This window comes from Lutra lutra, chromosome 11 (genome assembly GCF_902655055.1).
Source record: "Lutra lutra chromosome 11, mLutLut1.2, whole genome shotgun sequence".
Taxonomy (NCBI): domain Eukaryota; kingdom Metazoa; phylum Chordata; class Mammalia; order Carnivora; family Mustelidae; genus Lutra; species Lutra lutra.
The window spans coordinates 1,707,280-1,726,203 of NC_062288.1; the positions used below are offsets into that span (position 1 = coordinate 1,707,280).

At 60.2% G+C, this 18,924-nt stretch overlaps 1 protein-coding gene across 5 annotated transcripts in view; it reads left to right on the plus strand.

Moving 5' to 3' along the window:
- The window catches only part of CCM2 (CCM2 scaffold protein), a 45,333-nt gene that overhangs the window by 13,483 nt on the left and 12,926 nt on the right, over positions 1-18,924 (plus strand). Inside the window, exons 1-3 of one of the 5 annotated variants that reach the window (XM_047694324.1) lie at positions 6,734-7,023; positions 7,131-7,230; positions 11,905-12,078. In XM_047694324.1, coding sequence (XP_047550280.1) covers positions 7,219-7,230; positions 11,905-12,078 — 186 coding nt within the window. In that variant the 5' untranslated portion in view covers positions 6,734-7,023; positions 7,131-7,218. Of the gene's footprint in view, positions 1-6,673; positions 7,231-11,185; positions 11,324-11,904; positions 12,079-18,924 lie in introns of those variants that run through there. The other 4 variants (XM_047694319.1, XM_047694320.1, XM_047694321.1 and 1 more) reach the window with 4 other exon arrangements.

The window sequence follows — 18,924 nt, forward strand, 5'->3', positions numbered from 1 at the left end:
GAGGGAAGCAGGCTTCTTGCTGAGCAGAGAGCCCGATGTGGGACTCGATCCCAGGACCCTGAGATCATGACCTGAGCCGAAGGCAGCGGCTTAACCCACTGAGCCACCCAGGCGCCCCAGGGTTGTGCGCATTTGGGGGGGGGCACGATGTGACCCTTTTGGTGGTCCTGGACGCTGGCCGACATCATGGCCTCACCTCCCTCTTCCTCCGTGGCCAGGTCTTGGCTGCAGCAGGAGGGGGCACCTCTGATGGGTCTTCTGTTTGTTTTTCTCGTGTGCTTCATTGCCCTTTTCTCTGACCCCCGGGGGCGAGTTCTTTCGCGGTCGCAAACGTCTTGTCCTGCGTCACGTGGGTCCTAGCGTGTGCGGTCTTGTGGGACGAGCGCTGTTTCCATGCGTCTCTACCACTCTCTTTATTTCGGAAGAACTTCACACCGGGGAATTGCAGGAGGAGTACCGGGCGCTCCCGTGTACCCGCGGCACATTAACGCGGGCGGCCCGCAGCTGCTCGGAGTCTGTGCGTGTCTGCCGCGCGGCCCTGTCGCCCTCACTGCCCGCTCGCCGGGCGCGCCAGCTTTTCACACGCTCTCCTGCTGGTCTCCCTCGGGGCGCCCGTCTCCGCGGGGTCAGGCCCGGGCCATGCTCTCACCAGCGGGGGTCCTTTTGGCGCGCTCGGGTGCTCGCCGGCCGGGTGCTCGCCGGCCGGGTGCTCGCCGGCCCAGCGGGCGCGCGCTGCGAGGAGGAGCCTGGGTGGCCCCGCCCCTGGGCGTGGCATCTGCTGCTGGCTGAGAGCGCGGGTCTGCAGTGCCCGCGGCGCGGCCTTGGCCGCCGTGTGGGTGCAGGGTAGGAGTGCCGCCCTTTGCGTGCAGCCCGCATGGCACCTGCTCACGGACGCTGCCGGCTGTGTCCCTCGGGGAAGGTGCCCGCCCTCTCCTGCTGGGCGCGGCTGGCCAGGCTTTCCCTTGCCGGCATGAGGTGGGGGACTCGTCAGAACTGGGCTGACCGGTCCCTGCCTTTGTTCTGGATGCTCCTCCTCACCCCTCCCTCTGGGTGCGCTCCTCTCTCTCACCCCTCCCGCTGGGGGCGCTCCTCTCCCTCACCCCTCCCTCTGGGGGTGCTCCTCCCCCCACGGTGCTCCTCCTTTGGTTTCTGCGTGTTTGGCTCACAGCAGCAGGGGCGGCTCTGGGGTCAGGAGGTTGGAAGAAGATGGGTGCTGGGGAGGCCCGAGCTGTAGGCCCGGCTGTTGCTAGAGCTCCTAACAGCTGTGGGGCTGGTCACAGGCACCGGGAGGTTGTGGGGGCTTGGCCTCAGCGCTGCCTGCCCTTCCGCTGAGGCGCACCGCCGGCATTTGGCCGGGCTGGGAGGAAGTAGCCGAAGGCCCACGTGTGGACGCATTGTGTCCCAAGAGGTTGTAAGGTGCTGGGTGTCCTCTCTCAATGGTGGCTGTGAGGCACGCGTGCTGAGCTCTCCATAGTGCTGTCCAGCTGGCTCTCGGGTGACCTGCGGAAGCGGGACCTCACACTCTGCCTGTGTCCCGGCATGCCCTGCACAGGTGTGCAGAAAGGACAGGTGACCCTTGCAGGTGGTTCTTTGGAAGCCACCATTCTGCCTCGACTCCCACCTGGTGGAGGCCACCATGCCCTGGCACGTGCTGGCTTTGTGTGGCCAAAGGAGAGCTCCCACGGGGCACCACAGCTGGTCGCAGGCAAGCTGATTTCCAGCTTCTCTGAGGGCACAGGTTTACTGCAGAAGGCACGGGCAGTGTCCGAGGTGGCGGACCGTGCCCGGCACCGTGGGGCCAGCAGCCCTGCTGTTCCAGGCTCTGTGAACCAGTGGCTTCTGGCCACGTGGGACCTCAGGCCCAGACGTGGGCTCAGTAGTGCATCTGGGCCCCTGCAGGGGTGCTGGCCACTCTCCCCGAGCATGATGCCCTGCGGCTTCTCTTCCAGTTGCCTGGGTCAATGGAAATAGCAAGTCCCGATGCACCACAGCCTGCGTCATGTCAGTACAGGAGCGCGCGGGGTGTGGGGGGCCCGGGAGGCTGGGCTCTGGCTCGGATGCCGTGTCCCCTGCCCACCTCCGGCAGCCCCTTCAGCCAGCTTTGCTGGTCCCTCTGGCCTATCACGGAGGAGAAGGTCCTGGTCCCTAGGGTGAGTGGGTGCTCTAGGGTAAACTTAGCAGGAACATCTGAGATGTCTGTGGGACAAACTCCCCAAACACGGAAAAACAGGCTAGAAGAAGTGGGGAGACATCTCGTGTTTGGCTGGGATTGGCGGCCTCATGACTGGGTCTGTTCCCCCGAATTAATTTATGATCCCAGTGAAAAGGCCACCAGGCTCTTCTCTGGAGCCAGACTTCTTGAGCAGACGCTCCCCTGAGCTACGAGCAAAAAAGAACGAGAAAACTGTGGAAAAGAAGAGCGACGCAGGAACAGGCCCAGAGTGGCCGTGCCCCTGCCGGCTGGTGTGGGGTTCTTCCATGTGAAGCTGTGGGCACAGAGGGGCAGAGTCAGAACTAGGCCCCACTCTGCGAGGAGCTGAGTGTGCAGGAGAGTGGGGAGATCTGACTCTTCGTGAGTGGCATGGGGAACCTGGGTCACCGTACAGAAAAGGGTGAAATGGGTCCATCCTTCGTACTGGACGCCAGGATCAGCAACAAATGGGCTCTGGAATGTAAATAAAAACAAACAAATAAAAATAAATAACACATAAAAGGAAAGACAAAAAGACCTGACTACGTAAGCATAAGTAAAGTAAAAAGATGAATCAAGAAAACATTATCAGCACCTTATAAAACAGAAGGTAAATGTCCTTAAATAAGATGCTTCTAAAAAGGGAAACCGACAGACTCTTGAATAGCAAGAGACGCAAATTCAGATCACTTGGGGCCACCTGTTTCCCCAGGGCTTCGGAAACCCCCGAGCTGGTCAGGCTTGAGGGAAGGGGCCTGTGCAACCCCAGGCAGGGCATAAGGGCGACGCCTGGCTCACCTGGTGTGTTGACTGACCCAGCATCCCACTTCCAGAGACCTACCCCGAAGACACAGTGGCAAGAACAGGACATGGTCTGTGTGTTGTGGCCCTACTCTGTGTGCAGGGGGCAGGTTCTCCAAGCTGTGCTGCGCCCACGTGGTGGGGTTTGGGGCCATGCGGCCACGGGGGTCCCTTGAGCCCCATGAGCAGGCTCCAGGACGTGTATGAGCCGGTATTCACTCTGTTGGTTTTTAAACGGTTACCTGGAGGCCAAGACAGTGTGATCTCTGAGCATAGGGTTCGTGCCTGTGCAACCATGTCACGTTTTATAATATTACAGATGGAGTAAAAGCTTCTTAAAATGTCACTAAAAAATATGTATTAAAGGGGCGCCTGGGTGGCTCAGTGGGTTAAGCCTCTGCCTTCAGCTCAGGTCATGATCCCAGGGTCCTGGGATCGAGCCCCGCATCAGGCTCCCTGCTCTTCAGGGAGCCTGCTTCCTCCTCTCTCTCTCTGCCTGCCTCTCTGCCTACTTGTGATCTCTGTCTGTCAAATAAATAAAATCTTTTAAAAAAAGTATGAAAAATGGCATAAAGCTACACAAAGGCATAACCCCTCAGAGAAGAGTTATTTCAAGTAATGAGATCATAGACATGTGACAGCACAGCCCCAGTGGGATATACACTGAGGACAAGAAGTACCAAAAAGCCCCAGATTGTTTTCAGTAATCACATTAGTAATAATAGTGATACTGTCGTCTTGCAACTGTCCTGTAGGTTTTAGGACGCGGTGTCTGTGTAGTTAGCATCCTTACACACGGAGCCCCAGCACGGGACACAGGGCGGAGCGGAGCGTCTGGAAGGAGGGAACCCATAATGCTGGAATCCCAAGTTTGAGCTGGAAGCGTCAGGCTGCGCTCCTAGGGTCTCTTCCACACGGAAAGCTCATGTCCTTATTCCCTGGTTGAAAAGCCCCGGAAATACGCGCCGATGAGCACCCTCGGTGCCTGCGGGACCTGAAATGGCATTTCCTGCAGAGGCGGCTGCCCCGAGGCTTGCGCTGCTCCCCCGCTCCCGGCCCCAGCGTTCCCCTGCCTGAGATGTTCCCCTCCAGAGCTGTCCCTGATCTGAGCTGGGGCCACCTGAGCGTCCGCGGGCCACGGCTGCGGCTCGTTCCTGTTCACCTTGGGCCCTTGTTAAGAACAGTGTCACTTTGACAGCTGTGACCAGAGGGCAAGGAGGAAGCATTTCACCTGGCTTTTCTGACCGAGCTGGGGATGTGTGGTGGGTGATGGATGACACGGGTTCCACACGGAACACTCACCCCGTTTCTCGTGGGTTTGTGCTGAGCTAGTTTTACTGGGGGAGTGGGGGCGCCGGCGTCCGTCAGTGCCGTGAGCCCCAGAGAGCTCAGACTGCGGGTCGGAGCCCGTGTCCGCCCTCATCCCTCCACTGGCTCCTCACTTTCTTCTTTCCCTTTATAACCTTTTGTCAGTTTTGTCAGTTAATTTCTTAAAAAGAAAAAACAAAAACCAAAACTCTAGGGTCAGATTATGTTTGGCCCTTGCTCCAGTTTTTGGTCTGGTGGAGAATATTGGAGTATATTTCTTTTTTATTTTTTAAAATTTGTTCTGGGGTAAAGTATACATAGTCTTTGAGACCTTAATAATTTTGTTATGTTAAGTCATCTCTACACCCGTCATGGGGCTTGAACTCACACCCCAGATCATGAGCACCCCGCTCCCCCACTCAGCCAGCCGGGCGCCCTCCAGTGGAGAATATTTCTTTTTACTTCCTATTTTTTTTTTTTTTTTTAAGATTTTACTTATTTATTTGATGGAGAGAGATCACAAGTAGGCAGAGAGAGAGGAGGAAGCAGGCTCCCCGCTGAGCAGAGAGCCCGATGTGGGGCTCGATCCAGGACCCTGGGATCATGACCTGAGTCGAAGGCAGAGGCTTTAACCCACTGAGCCGCCCAGGTGCCCCTTGACTTCCTAATTATAAGGGTGTTAAGAGGATCAGAACCTGTCTTCCCTCCTCAGAGCGGTGTCTGGCTGGAAGGTGGTGCCGGTCCAGCTGTGGTCACCTTGCCCCCACACAGAACAGAGCTGCAGACGCGAGGTGCTGAGGAGGTGGCTGTGCGGGGTGCTGAGAACTGACCCCTGCTTCCCAGCTCCCCGTCTACCCCCCCGCCCCCCCAGAACTGTGTGGACCACGAATAGCACCTGTGCTGGGGGCTGCTGGCCAGCCAGGTTATCCAGAACTAAGATCATTCACGTAAGAGAAAAGACACAAGCATAAAGGTGACATAAAGGAAGATCCTGGTAGATTCATATCGAATTAGAATTCTCAGTTTGAATTCATGATCTCTCTTTTTTAAAGCACGCATGTCTGGGGACACCAGCGTGGCTCAGTGGGTTGAGCATCTGCCTTTGGCTCAGGTCATGATCTCAGGGTCCTGGGATCGAGTCCCGCATCGGGCTCCTTGCTCATGGGGGAGTCTGCTTCTCTCCACCACTGTCCCCCCAGCTCGTGCTCTCCCTCCCTCCCCCTCAAATGAATAAATAAAGTCTAAAAACCCCCCTCAAAAACCACGCATTTCTTAGACGCAGAGACACCCGGAGCAGTGCGTGCGCCTGGCCCCTCGGGCTGGTCTGCGTTCTGCGTGTGCGGTCCGGCCAAGTGGGAAGTGTCATTTCTGCCGCAGGATCTGTGCTTCCGGAGTTGTTGTCTTGCTGTGTCCAGTGTTCAGAACCAGGCCCTGCCATAGTATCACATGGCTTGTGTCTGTGAGGACCAACTTTGGTTTTCTAGAGTTTTTAATTATTTTTCTGTATTTACTTGTGTGTCACCACTGCATCTGGGGGTGCAGCCCTCCCGAGACGCCCGCAGGGGCCGCGTGTCTACCCCCGTGTCTCATCTGCGGCGTCTGCCCGTGTGCTCGCTGGCCTTGCTCTTTCTCACCCACTGGGCGACCGTGACATCTGTGAAAGCAGGCCGCCTGGCTGGGGGGGAGCCACTGGGGTGTCTCATAGGCGTGCCCGTCCCATGGGCCGCTCTGCACCTGCCTCAGTGGCCGTGCGGAGGCCGGGGCCACCTGGTCCTGCTGCGTGGGGGGCGGCTTGGAGAAAGATGTCCGCGTCCAGGCCACCTGCTTTCCCTGAGCCCCTCCGGAGACGGACAGTCTGGTCGGTGCCGGGCGTTATTCGAGTGTATCTGGTTCAGGGCCGCCTTCCTGGCCTGCGGCGCCTTCTCCGTCTGGGGCGGGCGTGCTCACCGTCGGGGCGCAGAGCGATGGCTTCGGAGCCCGTGGTCTCAGAGTCAGGAAGCCTCGAGCTTCACACGGTGTAAGTGGAGCCGTGTGGAAAGGCCGTTTTTCTGGGCAAAAAGCTGTTGAACGCCGGCACTTTCATTTGGTTCACCCTGGTAACAAACGTGTGTTGTGCTTGTTAAGGCTGTGGATCTGCGAGCACACACGGCCGCTTCAGTGAACCAGACGCTTCCTTACGTAGCCTTTCCTGTTGACAGGCTGTTCTGGAATATTCCGCATCAGGCCTCATCAGCACACCAGCTTCTGCTTTTCCAGATGAGGGAGTTTGACCGTAAAGACGTTGAAGGGAACTGGCTTGGAAACATGCTCGTCTGTGTCACGTGGGGACCTCGAACTCAGGAGTCCCCGGGGACACAGAGGCTGTCGCAGGCCAAGGGCTCCAAGGGCATGCCCTGCCCCAGCCCCAGCCTGGGTGCTTGGGGCTGAGGTGGCCACACACGGGTGGGGGTGCTCCCCGAGGGGCCAGAGGGGAGCCCTGCGGGGTCCGGGTTTGCTCGGTCACTCTTGTTGGCAGCGGATTCGCAGAGCGGTGGGGCTTCCACAACCGTGTCCTTCAGCGGACCACACAGCACTGGCCGGAGACGCAGGGAGGCCACCGCGGCGCGGGCTCCTGGCCGCCTTCAGCACGCACTGCTCTCCTCGGACCTCTCGTGCTCGTGGCTGTTCGGGTTGTGCCCGCAGTTTAAGGGCACCGCCCGCCTCTTACCCTTTTTAAACAAACGGTAAACAGCTTCAGTGGGGTTTGCTGGAGGAAGCCGTGGTTTCTGGTCTTCCTGTGCATTCACATGTCTTGTCAGAGGGAGGGCTTACATCCGACCATATTTTTCAGCAAGACCAGAAGTGAACAGAGAGTGCACAGTAACTTTCGGCAGCGGGGAGGGACCAGAGCCCTCCCCAGACTGTCCAGCGGGTGTCCCATGGAGAACGAGGTAGGTACAAGCCTGGCAGGTGTGTTTGTCAGCCGGGGTGACCCGGGCCCGCGACCCCCGCTTTGGGAAGAGGGGAGGAGGGTTCCCACTGGGTTCCGGGGCTGAGAAGCGGTGGCTGGCGGCGGTCGGCAAGCAGGAGAGGAGGGTCCACCCCTCTTAACCCGAGGCGTAGGAGGCCTAGGTGTCCCAGCTGCGGGGGAATAGCGGGTTCACGTGGGTTTGCGGTTGGTTAGGACACGGGATCTGAGTCGGAACGTGACTTAGGGAAAGGGTGGAGAGAAGGAGCCCGCGCGTGCCGGCAGACGCACGCCCGGAATGTCGCCTATGCCGGGACCCCGCCAGAGCGCCTGTGTGGCTCCCGCTCCGGCAAGCTGTCGGGGCCGGAACTGGGGGCCTTGCGGTCTGGGGAGGGCCGGAGGGCGTGGGCCGTGTCCCGCTCCTCCCTGGGCCTGGAGCAGGTTCTTTTCCTGGTGGGAGGCACCTCGTCCCGCACATCGCTCCGACAGCGGGCCTGTGACCACGTAACCGAGAATGCCGGCGGTTAGTTGATACAAAGATGAGCACTGGGGGTGAGTCTTGAGGCCGGGGTGGGGGGCGCCTGGCCGGCTCAGGTGGAGGAGTGTGCCACTCTTGATGTTGGGGTTGTGGGTTTGAGCCCCACATTGGCTGTAACGATGGCGTAAAAATAAAATCTTGGGGCTCCTGGGTGGCTCAGTGGGTTAAAGCCTCCACCTCTGGCTCAGGTCATGATCTCAGGGTCCTGGGATTGAGCCCCGAATCTGGTTCTCTGCTCAGCGGGGACCCTGCTTCCTCCTCTCTCTCTCTCTGCCTCTCTGCCTGCTTGTGATCTCTGTCTGTCAAATAAATACATACAATCTTTAAAAAAATAAAAAATAATAAAATCTTTAAGAACAAAAGAAGGTGGACAGTGTTGCAGCACAGGTGTGACATAAAGGGACCTTGGTCAGGAAGCTTGCAGGAGAGGGTTCTGTGCCTTGCCACGTGCGCCCGCTGAGCTGCCCAGTGGGACAGAGCTGTGCTCTTGGTTTCTTCAGGCCTGCGAGCAGTCTGCCTGACCACCAACCTGGCCTCGGGGCCTCCCCCAGGCTCGGCTGCAGCCCTGCGTGGGCCTGACCGCTGTATGCAGCTGCCCGTCCGCTGGGCCCCGGGGAAGGGATGGAGCCCCCTCGTTGGAGCCCCCTCGTTGCAGCCCCAGGGTCGGTCACCTACCAAGTACTCGGTAGACGTTTGCTGAGTGTTGGACTTGAGGACGCCCGTGGCCTTGCACTTGGAAAGTGTGTGTTCAGGAGCAGTTCTGAACTATGACTAAAGATCAGATAAGATATGTCCTTGAGAAGGTATAGACTCGCACCCAGGCACTCGGGGTGCCCTGCACCGTCCCTCCCCTCCTGGCTGCTGGGGACCCCACAGGGTGTGCCGAGCCTAACGCTGTGCACACCCACCAGCTGGTGTGTCATCTTGTGATGAACTCCAGGCCACAGGTGGGGCCCACTGCCCCACGAGTGGTTGTGCTCGTTCTTCCAGAAATACATTGCTCATAAGTCAGACACTCCGGCGGAGACGTTAGCCTCCAAGAGCCATGGAGGAGATGCACCTGCTCCGAGCCTGGGCGCCCCAGCTGAGCGGCTAACCAAGCTTCAGCGCAGCAAATCTAGGCCAGCCAGGCCCCTGGGCGCTCCTCTGGGAAACGCTCAGTAGCCAGACCCAGTGTTTAAGAGCCACCTTCTAGGTGCCCAAGTTCAAAAGTGGTTTCTAGCATAAAATGTAGTGTAAATGTAAATAAAATAAAATGTAATAAATGTAAATAAAATGTAATAAAATAAAATGTAAAATAAAAAAAATAAAATGTAAAAGATAGTGTAGGATAGGTAAGGATCTCAGGCTCGTTTCCAACCAGTCCAGAAAGATCCCCCCAGTTATAGAAGCGGTGTGTTCTGTGTGCCGCAGAAGCCCCATGTCCCTGCCCTGGACCCTCAGGGCCCCATATCTTCACAGACGATTCAGGCTCAGGTGGACCCCAGGCCGCACCCAGTGCGGGGCTCCATTATTGAAGGGACATCGTCACCGTCGTGCTCCTTCTGGGGGCTGAGTTGGTCCTTGTATTGTAGGGTCAGGGATTGTGAGATCCTTTCGGTGGGGACGATGAGCGTCAGCACTTAGTAAAAATTCCTGTGGAGTGAGGAAGGCACACGGGCACTGTCAGGCGTGCTTTTAAAAACTTGACATCTTGATCTGGAGAATATTCCAGAAATTAAAGGATCTATGATTGTGTCCGGGAACCCTGCTTCTGTGGCAGGATATTCTGAATTGCCTGCCCCTGTGTTTCCTTAACCAGAACGTCACTTTACATTTTTGTGTTCAGAGCAGCCTCCGTTCGCAAACCCGGAGTGCCCACCTGGTTGAGGTGTTTCTGGAGAGGCGGGGGTGGGGGAGGGCGCTGTCTGAGGCCGGCGGGGAACCCGCCACTGACGAGGGCTCAGGTGGCCACCGGAAGGGTCAGGTTGGCCACGATCCGTGTCTCCACCCAGTGGTTTCAGCCTTCCGCCGTCAGGGAAAGCTCGCGCACCATGGAAAGTTGCTGGATATGTTCACAGCAGCAGCCGGAAGCCTGCGGTGCAGCCATTCAGGGCGGAGGCTGGAAGCTGGGCACTCCTGGCCGCTCCCGAGGGGTCGCGATCGGGGTCTCGCTCCCCCGGCGGGCGCCCCCATGCCTCAAGGGCTTGTGCCTTGTGTCCGGGGCGGGGCACCTTTAAAGGCGGAGCAACTGGCACTGAGCACACCTTCGAGGTGGCAGGCCAGGGGTTTTCACCGCGGATTTAGTGCCTGTTCCCCGGCTTTGGGCTCCTCCTCCGGCTTGACTGTGCCCTTTTGAGGTAGGAGCCGTCTCATTCCCCGACGGGGCCTTCCCCACGCCTGGCCAGCGTGGGCACCGAACGCCCACTGACCAGCACCAGTGCCGGGGGTCCCCTGCGGGGTCCCAAGGGGTGGCGGCACAGGAGGACGGGTCGGGCTCCACCTCGTGAGCAGGGGCCCTGGGCCAGTCGGAGGCCTCTGGAGTGGTCGGTCTGGGTTTCGTCACGGCAGGGGCCGTGCATGTGCCTCGGACCCGGCCGGCTGCAGGGCTGAGGCCCCGGATCCTCCCAGTGCCAACAGACTGTGCGTGTAGACTGCCATTACGTGAGCTGTGCCTCACCCACAGCGCATGTGGTCTGTGGCCGTGGTGATTTGGCGTGGGCCTTGCGGTGAGAGGCTGACTGTGGCAAACCTGTCCTCTCAGAGTCAATTTCCCGGTACTCCCAGGAGCAAGGGAGTAACGAGGTGGGAGAGCACGTGTGAGCAGTTGTGTGTGCCGCTGGTCACACTTAGCCTCAGCCTGTGCCTGGCGGGTCGCGGTCCAGGAGGGGGAGCTTTGTGGGGTGGCCAGGGAAAGAGAGGGCGTAGGTACGGGTGTCAGCATCTGTGAGGCTCGTACATTTCGACAGGGTAAGGTGTGCACGTGCCCGCCGTCATTTCTCCGCCTGCGGCGTGCACCTGTCTCAGGACCTGGGAAGTGCTCTGCCCACGGAAGCCGGCGGTCCGGAAGCCCTGCTGACCCGGGTGTGGGCCAGAGGGGCAGCCCCAGTCTGCCCCAGTGTGGCCTGCCAGCCTGGGGTAGGACTGGTGAAACGTGGTGTTCGCTTTCCTACATTTCCAGGGTCATTTTCAACTTAAAATTTACTGTAGCTGTTCGGCCCATTGTGGCCGGGCGTGCCCCACCCCTCCCTGTGTGAGCTGCCCACAGTGCCCACCTGCTCCCATGCAGCACCCCCCACTCTCCCCACTCTTGGTCATGCCCCGAGATTGTGCGGGCTGAAACTCTAGGGTCTGAGGAGAATGGGGCCTGGACAGACCCCGGGGCGGGCCGGCTCCTCGCAGATGCTCCGTCCCTTCTGCAGCCCGTCCGTGTGTGTATGAAGCCCTGGGCGTCCTGTCTTAGCTGATGTGTGAGCAGCTGCTGGCCAGAGTGGCCTTGTCCTTGCATGAAAACCTTGCTGAGGTGGAGAACAGGCAGTGTAAGCAGCTGGAGAGGCGAGTAAGCGAGGCCCCCCGCTCACGCTGTGTAGGTTTCCTTGGGTGGGAGGTTAGCCTCCGTGGTGCGGGTTGCGCAGTGCGGTCAGCACCCTGGGGCAGCAAGGCCCTGGCGGTGGGAAGGGCATGCGGAGTGCAGATATGAGCACAGGGAGCAGGTGGGCTTTTGGCTGCTGAGGTGTGTCCTTTGCTGAGGCTGCGGTGCCTGTTCTGGGGTCCTGGAGTGAAGGGACCCACTGGAGCCAGGGTCTCGGGTGACACTACGTTGCTGTCCTCTGGGGGGATCCTCCCCCTTCCTGCCCTTTACTGGGCCATGAGATTACTTGCCCAGAGAGCACGCCCTCACCTTTCCGAATGTCCGAGAGCTGGTGGAGGACGGACCCCCCACTCCATGTGCCCAGGGCGGCCCCAGCCCCCGCCACCCCGACCCTAGCTGGCATTCTCGGTACCATCCTCCCCGGGCCGCACGGGCAGCCCCTTTGCATGGGGACCGTGGTGGTGGCTCGGCCACGGTGTGTGTGCCGTGGGGGCTGTGTGAAGCCTTCATGAATAACAACCTCCAACCCTTGCCATTTCTGCCTGCAGCCTGGAATCGTGTCGCCGTTTAAACGAGTATTCCTGAAAGGTGAAAAGAGTAGAGATAAGAAAGCCCATGAGAAGGTGACAGAGCGGCGCCCTCTGCACACTGTGGCGCTGTCCCTGCCCGAGCGCGTGGAGCCCGACAGGCTGCTGAGCGACTACATCGAGAAGGAGGTGAAGGTGAGTCTGGCCGCGGGGTGCGCCCCCCGCCGTCCCGCTGGCGCTGCTGTGGCATGTGACTGTGCCCACGCTCCATGTTCCAGTCCGCTGGCCCCATTTCCGGCTCTTTCTACAGGGGCAGCCGCCTCCTTTCTCTCGAGGGCGGGTGTGTGTGTGCCGCGTGTGTGGTCACGGCTGAGAGTCCCCAAACCCTGTCCAGTCCTGTGTGCAGGCACCTGCGGATAAGCGTGGCATGCCAGGCCCCCAAACACGCTGAGTGCAAGTGAACTGGGGAGAGGGGCTGCAGCCTCGAGGTCAGGGTGGTGGAGGGGCTCCGCCAGCAGTGGGGCGCCTGCGCTTGGAGAGGGCGCCCGGGAGGGTGGGGCTGCGGATTGCACTGAGCCGGTCCGCTTCGAGTCCCCTCGGGATGCGGGGTTGTCCAGTCCGAGCCCCAGTCGGGGAAGGTGTGGGGCGGTGGTGTCCTCGGAGGGGTTTCTGCTCCTAGCCTGGCCGTCAGGTGACAGGGGAGGTGGGTGGTGTCCCCAGCAGAGACAGGACTGGGGAGGCTCAGCTGTGGGGACACTTGGCACAGAGGAGGACTGGAGCGACCCCGAGTAAAGACGCGAGGCTAGCCTGGGTGCGGAGTGGGAGTCCCCTGTCCCCCTCCCTGCCGCGCTTCCCAAACGCCTGTGCAGGCCTGTCCCACACGGGGGTCCCGGGGTGCTCTCGGTGGGGAGCTGGGGTTACCACCCGCGAGGCTGAGCACAGCCGGCGACCGTGCCTGTGCACGTGGCTTCCGTCGGGGCCAGCGTGGTTTCGTACACATTCAAGGAGATAGAGCCTGTGGCAAACACGGAACAGAGATGTGGGCCTGGCCACAGCCACGCGGGAAACTGGGGGTCAGTGTAACATCCTCGGAGAGGTGAGAGCAAACACGGTGATCTCAGAAGTTCCAGGCTTCACTTCTGAATAAAGAGGGCGGACAGGAGCTTTTGGAACGAGAGGTATGTCCATGTGTGTCTTAACACGTTCACTAGAGGGCTCGAAGGAGAGTCTGGAAAGGCGCCCAGAGGAGTGGCCAGAAGGTGAAGAGAGGAAATCAGTCAGCGGGAGACGGAAGAGCAGATGGAGATGGAGGACCCACGAAGGGCTCAGCAGGAGGAGAGGTGGTGCCCACGTGGAGACGCGAGGCCTGTCACAGTGGGCCAGTGCGACCTCACGGAATGAAGCATCCCGCCATGGTGACCAGGCGGGCCCAGTTTTGAGGGAGACATGGGAGGACCTGCTGCCTCACAGCGCGGGACACACCGTGAAGGTGGAGACGCAGGTCCAGAGCCCAGGGCTCCCCCCAGAAAGGAGCCCGGGGGTTCTTGGTGCAGCGCAGGAGTCCAGGCCCCGGCGAGACTCTGAGGGCCGAGCCTGAGCGCCTCTGGGAGGGGCAACAGGATGTTTTTTATGTGTGGGGAGAGGCTGGGGAAGACCTGGGAAGAGTCAGAGCCATATGTGAGGACAGCGCAGGTGTGGGGAAAGGTCGCCCCTATTAAACCCTGGAAGAGAAAAGTTGGGGATTTCTGCTTCCAGAAGGTGTGGTGCACATGCCTCTCCCTGGGCCTCTCACTTTGCACAACGACAGTCCTGGATGCTGTGTGCGGTGACTCTGCGAGGTGGACACAAGGCAGCCCCACAGGGACCTGGGGGCCTCAGGTCAGGCCCCAGGCGAGGCCTCCAGCTTCTCTTTGTTCTCATGTGCCCCAGGTGTGGAGTCGAAGAGGCTGGCAGCCCAGAAACATAGACAGGTGCGGCCAGCCCCCACCAAAAGCCGCCCCGTCGGGACCGAAGAGCAGCAGAGGGGTGCCAGCTACGGCTGAGCGGGGCAGCACCCACCCTGGGGGAGGCCGGGCTGGGAGCAGGGACTTCGGCCCCCTATGAACCCGGGTGGGACCGGGGTGTCCATGGGGCCCCAGGGGAGCCAGAAAGCCTGCCGTGCCCAGAAGGACAGAGGGGCCACCTTGGCGGAAGCCGTCGGACCAGAGCACGTTCTCCAGCGTGTGTGTTGTCGGAGTCCTGGCCGGAGAGCTGAGAAACTGTTCTGGGGAGTTGTGTCCGAAATGTCATTCATTTGGCAAAAGACAAACTTAGAGATTTAAGAAGCAGAGTGCGCTGCGAGCAGGGTGAACCCAGAGCCGTGCACGCCGGCACGTCCCCGTGAAACTTGGCAAGAGCAGAGCCAGCAGGTCTAGAGAGTGGAGAGGGGAGCAGTTTCTCCCCTGGGAGATCGGGGTGCCGGCAGCCACGGGGTCGGCCGGCACGCGCACCGGCTCCCGAGGAGCGCCCCCTGCCACGTCCTGCGGGCCCGCGCGGCAGCCTTGGACCGCTCTGCGACTGACAGGGACCCTCAGGCTGCCGTCTGGAATCTGCCGTCGGAAGGTCTCCAGGCCTGCCTGTTCTCCCTGGAGGATGTCCTCACATGTTCAGGGAACGGACGCCAGTGCCAGTCTCTCCCGGAAAGAGAAGGGGCGACCTTGCTCTGAAGGGGTGCAGGGCTGGCTCGGGATCCATCACATCGACAGGCCAAGGTAGAAATGTCCTGGACCCTGTCGGTTGACGCGGGAAACACATCTGACCCCCATCCATGGTGAAGAAGTTCACAAGAACAGGACGCGCGTGTGAGCCACGTTACATGTCCAAAGTGAGCCCAAACTTGAACATGCAGTAGCGTTTACAGACACTTCAGAGACAGACAGACAGACAGGTACAGCTGGACCCGGACCTGGATGGGGTTTCCTGAGCGCACAGTAGGGGCGCAGGGAAGCACAGATATGCGTGTTGGGAGCCTGCCACATCCGCGGGTGGGGGACTCAACCCGGTCAGCGTGGCATGTGTCCCCAGACCCGGGCAGTGCTTGACACAGTTCTGACTGAAATCCCAGCAAGCTTTTCGTGGATGCAGAGATGACTCCAAAATGTGTGTGGAAAGGCAGAAGGAGCAGAACCGCTGAGATGGTTTTGCCGGAGCTGCTGGTCACCCCCAGAGACAGCGTGAGCCTCTGCCCACGCTCCACACCCAAGTGTTCGGAAATTCACTGGGGACGGACTGCAGCTGGGCCACATGGGTGGAGGGACAGCCGGACCCGCAGCTGGGGTATGCGTCCGTCCTCACCATGGAAGAGCATTGCCCCCGCAGGGCTGACCAGCCACCCGGACCCTGGTTGGCCCCCTTGCAGGACGGCGCCATGTGGGGGCCGCAGAGTCGGCCCTGGGACAGGGACTCTGTGCTTAGGCCTGTCCCCCGCTGGGTGAGCCCAGCTTGGCCTCTGCCTGCCCTCAGCTGTGTGTAGGCTGAGCTACGGTGGGGCCCATGCATCTCTGCTGGGGTCCTGCGGCTCAGGGTGGGACCGGGACTGGGCTCTGCTCCATCCCGGGGGTGAACGGGAATGGCTCCTGGCGGCTTTGGAGAGGAATGTGTGTGTCCCGTGCGCTCACTTTCTCTCAAAAGAATCCATCCAGCTCCCTCGGGCAGGCCACGGCCACGGCCCACCAGTTCTGCAGAGCCAGTCAGGGCATGAGGTGGAGCCCGCTGTCCCCGTGCCACGGAAGTCTCAGAGGGCAGCTCGCCACACTGCCTTGGCCGCTGGCAGTGACCCCGTTCCTGCTTCGGAGCTGGGGCAGGGGCCGTGGTAAGATGAGTAGCTCCCGAGTCCTGGAGGCTGCTGGGTCCGCCTGCTCCTGCTCCACGGGGGACGTGGGTCTGGATGCGAAGATGCACTGTGGGCCGCCCGGGTCCTGGGGTGCTGGCTTCATCTCCAGGTCTGTGAAGGGTGTCCCGGTCCCCAGAGCGCAGGTGCTCCAGGGAGAGCCATTTCTCTGGGGCCGCCGGGGCGTCTCTGCAGCGCACCTGCCAGGGCGCCTTCTCCAGGGCTCCGCCTTGCTTCAGCCACGTGTCTGGGGCTGGAAGCCGTCAGGGATCCGTCCCTTGTGCCCGAGCTGCGCACTCGGCGACGTCCTTGTGTGTGTGCAGTAGGCGGGTGCCCCGAGCTCCCGTGCTGTGGGAGCCGGCCCCAGGGCCTCTGCAGGCCACACCCCACAGCCACTCCGTGGCCTCTCCTGTGGCTCCTGCAGCTGGCGCCGCTGCCCAGCGCTGCTCCCTGGGGCCCTGTTGTCCCTGGGCTCCGGGGTGCCCGGTTCTGTGAGCATCTCCTGCCGTTAGCTGCTCCTCGGAGCTCCTGGGCCTTCAGAGTGGGGTGTCTTTCTGGCCCCCAGGGAGCAAGGGGAGCGGCGGCATGGGGTTCCCTGTCTTACCCAGGGGACCCGTGCAGCGGGCCCACCTCTGAGCCTTTTCAAGCCTTCACCCACAGTTTGCCATGGCCTGTGTGTGTGTGTGTGTGTATGTGTGTGTGTGCGCATGTGTGTGTGTGTGTGTCTGTTCATGTGTGTGTGTGGCATCATCTGTCTTCCAGCACGTGGGGGCGGGCCACTTGTGCGAGCCTGGCATGTTGAGAACTCGTGCGCCCTCCCCGGTGTCCCAGTCCCCACGTGGGAGTCTTGCCCTTCCTTCTGTCAGGCCCCACTCTGCTGCAGGGTTCTTGCCGACGGAGTCCAGCCATGGGTGCACATTGCCGGAAGGCCACCTCGGGGATGTCCATGGTATCCTGTCAGCAGTGATTTTTGGAAGCACCTTCTGTGCTTGGAGCTGGAGCATGAGCTGGCCGGCACGCGTCTGCGCCGGCTGTGGTCCCTGTTGGGCTGCAGGCGTGGTGCCCGAGGCGGTCTGGCTGTCTCATCTTCCACCTCACTGGTGCCAGGGCCATTGACAGATGTGACTGTTAGCCCTGTGTCCCCTCGGGGTCTCACATGCGTCATCACGTTCTGGCCTCTGGAGCTGTGCCCTTGACTTGCTGTGCCCCGTGGCGGCTATGGGCCGCCGCTGACTCTGTTGGGGCGCAGGGCGTGCATCGGGGACCTTGCAGGATGATGGGACGCTTGTGGTAAGCCCAGTCCGGGAGGCACACCTGGTCGCAATTGGAGTGGTAACAAGGATGACAGCTGCAGTGAAAGTGTCTTACCAAGAATTCTGTCGCCATGAAGCTCATCTCAGATGAATGGCGGCTCCCCTTCCCACGAAGAAAGTAGGCGTCTCCGGAGATATGCTGGCTGGGTTTGCAGCCGGCAGGGCTAAGGGACAGGGAGAAGACAGTGGCATCATCTCCCAAGGCCAGCTGCGGGGGCGGGGGCAGTCCTGTGCTTGTGCACCAGGACCCCACGAGTCAGCAAAGCCCTGAAGCCGGAGTGACAGTTCACGGACAGGATTGCGCTGCTTAGGATTCAAAAAGTTGTTAGCAAACGAAATTATTGAGTAAAACTAATAAGATGATTTTCTAATATGGTAAAATATACATGGCAGGGGGCCTGGGAGGCGCAGTCAGTTCAGCATCTGCCTTCGGCTCAGGTCATGATCCCAGGGTCTGGGGATCGAGTCCCGTATTGGGCTCCCTGCTCAGCGGGGAGCCTGCCTCTCCCTCTCTGATGCTCTCCCAGCTTGTGTGCTGTCACTCTGTCAAATGAATATATAAAATCTTTAAAAAATATATGTATGCATGACGAAGTTTTCATTTTAGCCCTTTTTAACCAGGTTTAAGTGTGCGGTTCACTGGCATTAAGCACACTGCCGGTGCTGTGGGGCCACCATTGCCCACGACCGAAACATTCTCAGATTCCTGAATGGAAGCTCTGTCCCATGAAACTCCAGCTCCCTGTCCTGTCCCCGGTGCCCCCACCCCCGCTCTCTCCTGTGTGGATTGGACCGTGCTGGGGACCGCGTGCACGTGGAGTCACGCAGTGTGTCCCTGTGTGACTGGCTCTTCCCACTCCGTGTCGCGTCCCCCTCTGGCAGCTATGTTGTAGCAGGTGTCGGAACTTTCTTTGTAGCGCTGAGCACAACTCTGTGTATATACCCCCATTTCATCGATACGTCCATCCGTCAGAGTGTGGCGATATTTCCATCGTTTCTGACTGTTGTGAACTTGCTGCCCTGCACGTGGGACCCAAGCGTCTGTCCAGTCTCTGCTTTGGCTTCGTTGCTGTTGGTGGTGTTCAGCGGACTCCCTGCCCAGCGTGCAGCCCAGCACGGGGCTTGAACTCACGACCCCGAGATCAAGACCTGAGCTAAGATTGAGAGTCAGACGCTTAGCCGGCTGAGCCGCCCGGGCACCCTTTGCTTCTTTGCTGCTTTGTTTTATCGTGTGACAATACATGTGACCAAGTTTCCCACCTTAACCATCTTTAAGTGCACAGTTTGGAGCAGTAAGTACGTTCGTGCTATTGGGCGGCCATCGCCACCATCCACCTCTGTCCATAACGTTTCCTCTTGTAAACCCAGAGCTCTCCCAGCACCAGAACCGGCCCTCCGCAGCCCCGCTAGTCTCTGCTCTAGTGTGCGTCCGGGCATCCACGGAGCTCTTGCGCAGGAGTACGAAACTGCAGGCGGATTTCACGGAGTGCGATGCTGCGAGCCCCCTCCCTGCTGCGGCACACTGCGGAGTCCCTTCCCCTTCAGAGGCTGAGCCACGTCCCATGGCGCGGACGGGCCGCAGCCAGTGTTGCCACCGTCAGTCAAGGGTCGTTGGCTTGCTTCCACGTTCTCGTTGTTAGGGTGTCACTGCCGCGACAGCAGCGAGCTCTTGGAGGTCCCGCTTTCCGATCTTTCAGGTGTATCCCTGGGAGTGGGGTCGCTGGGTCCTGCAGAGACTCTGGTTCTCAGCGTTTGGGGAACTCACGCCGTTTTCTGGGCCACTGTGCTGTTTCATGCCACTGCCGGCGTGTCCCAGGCCCCGCCGTGCCGCGTCCTGGCCAGCAGGTTACTGTAGGTCTC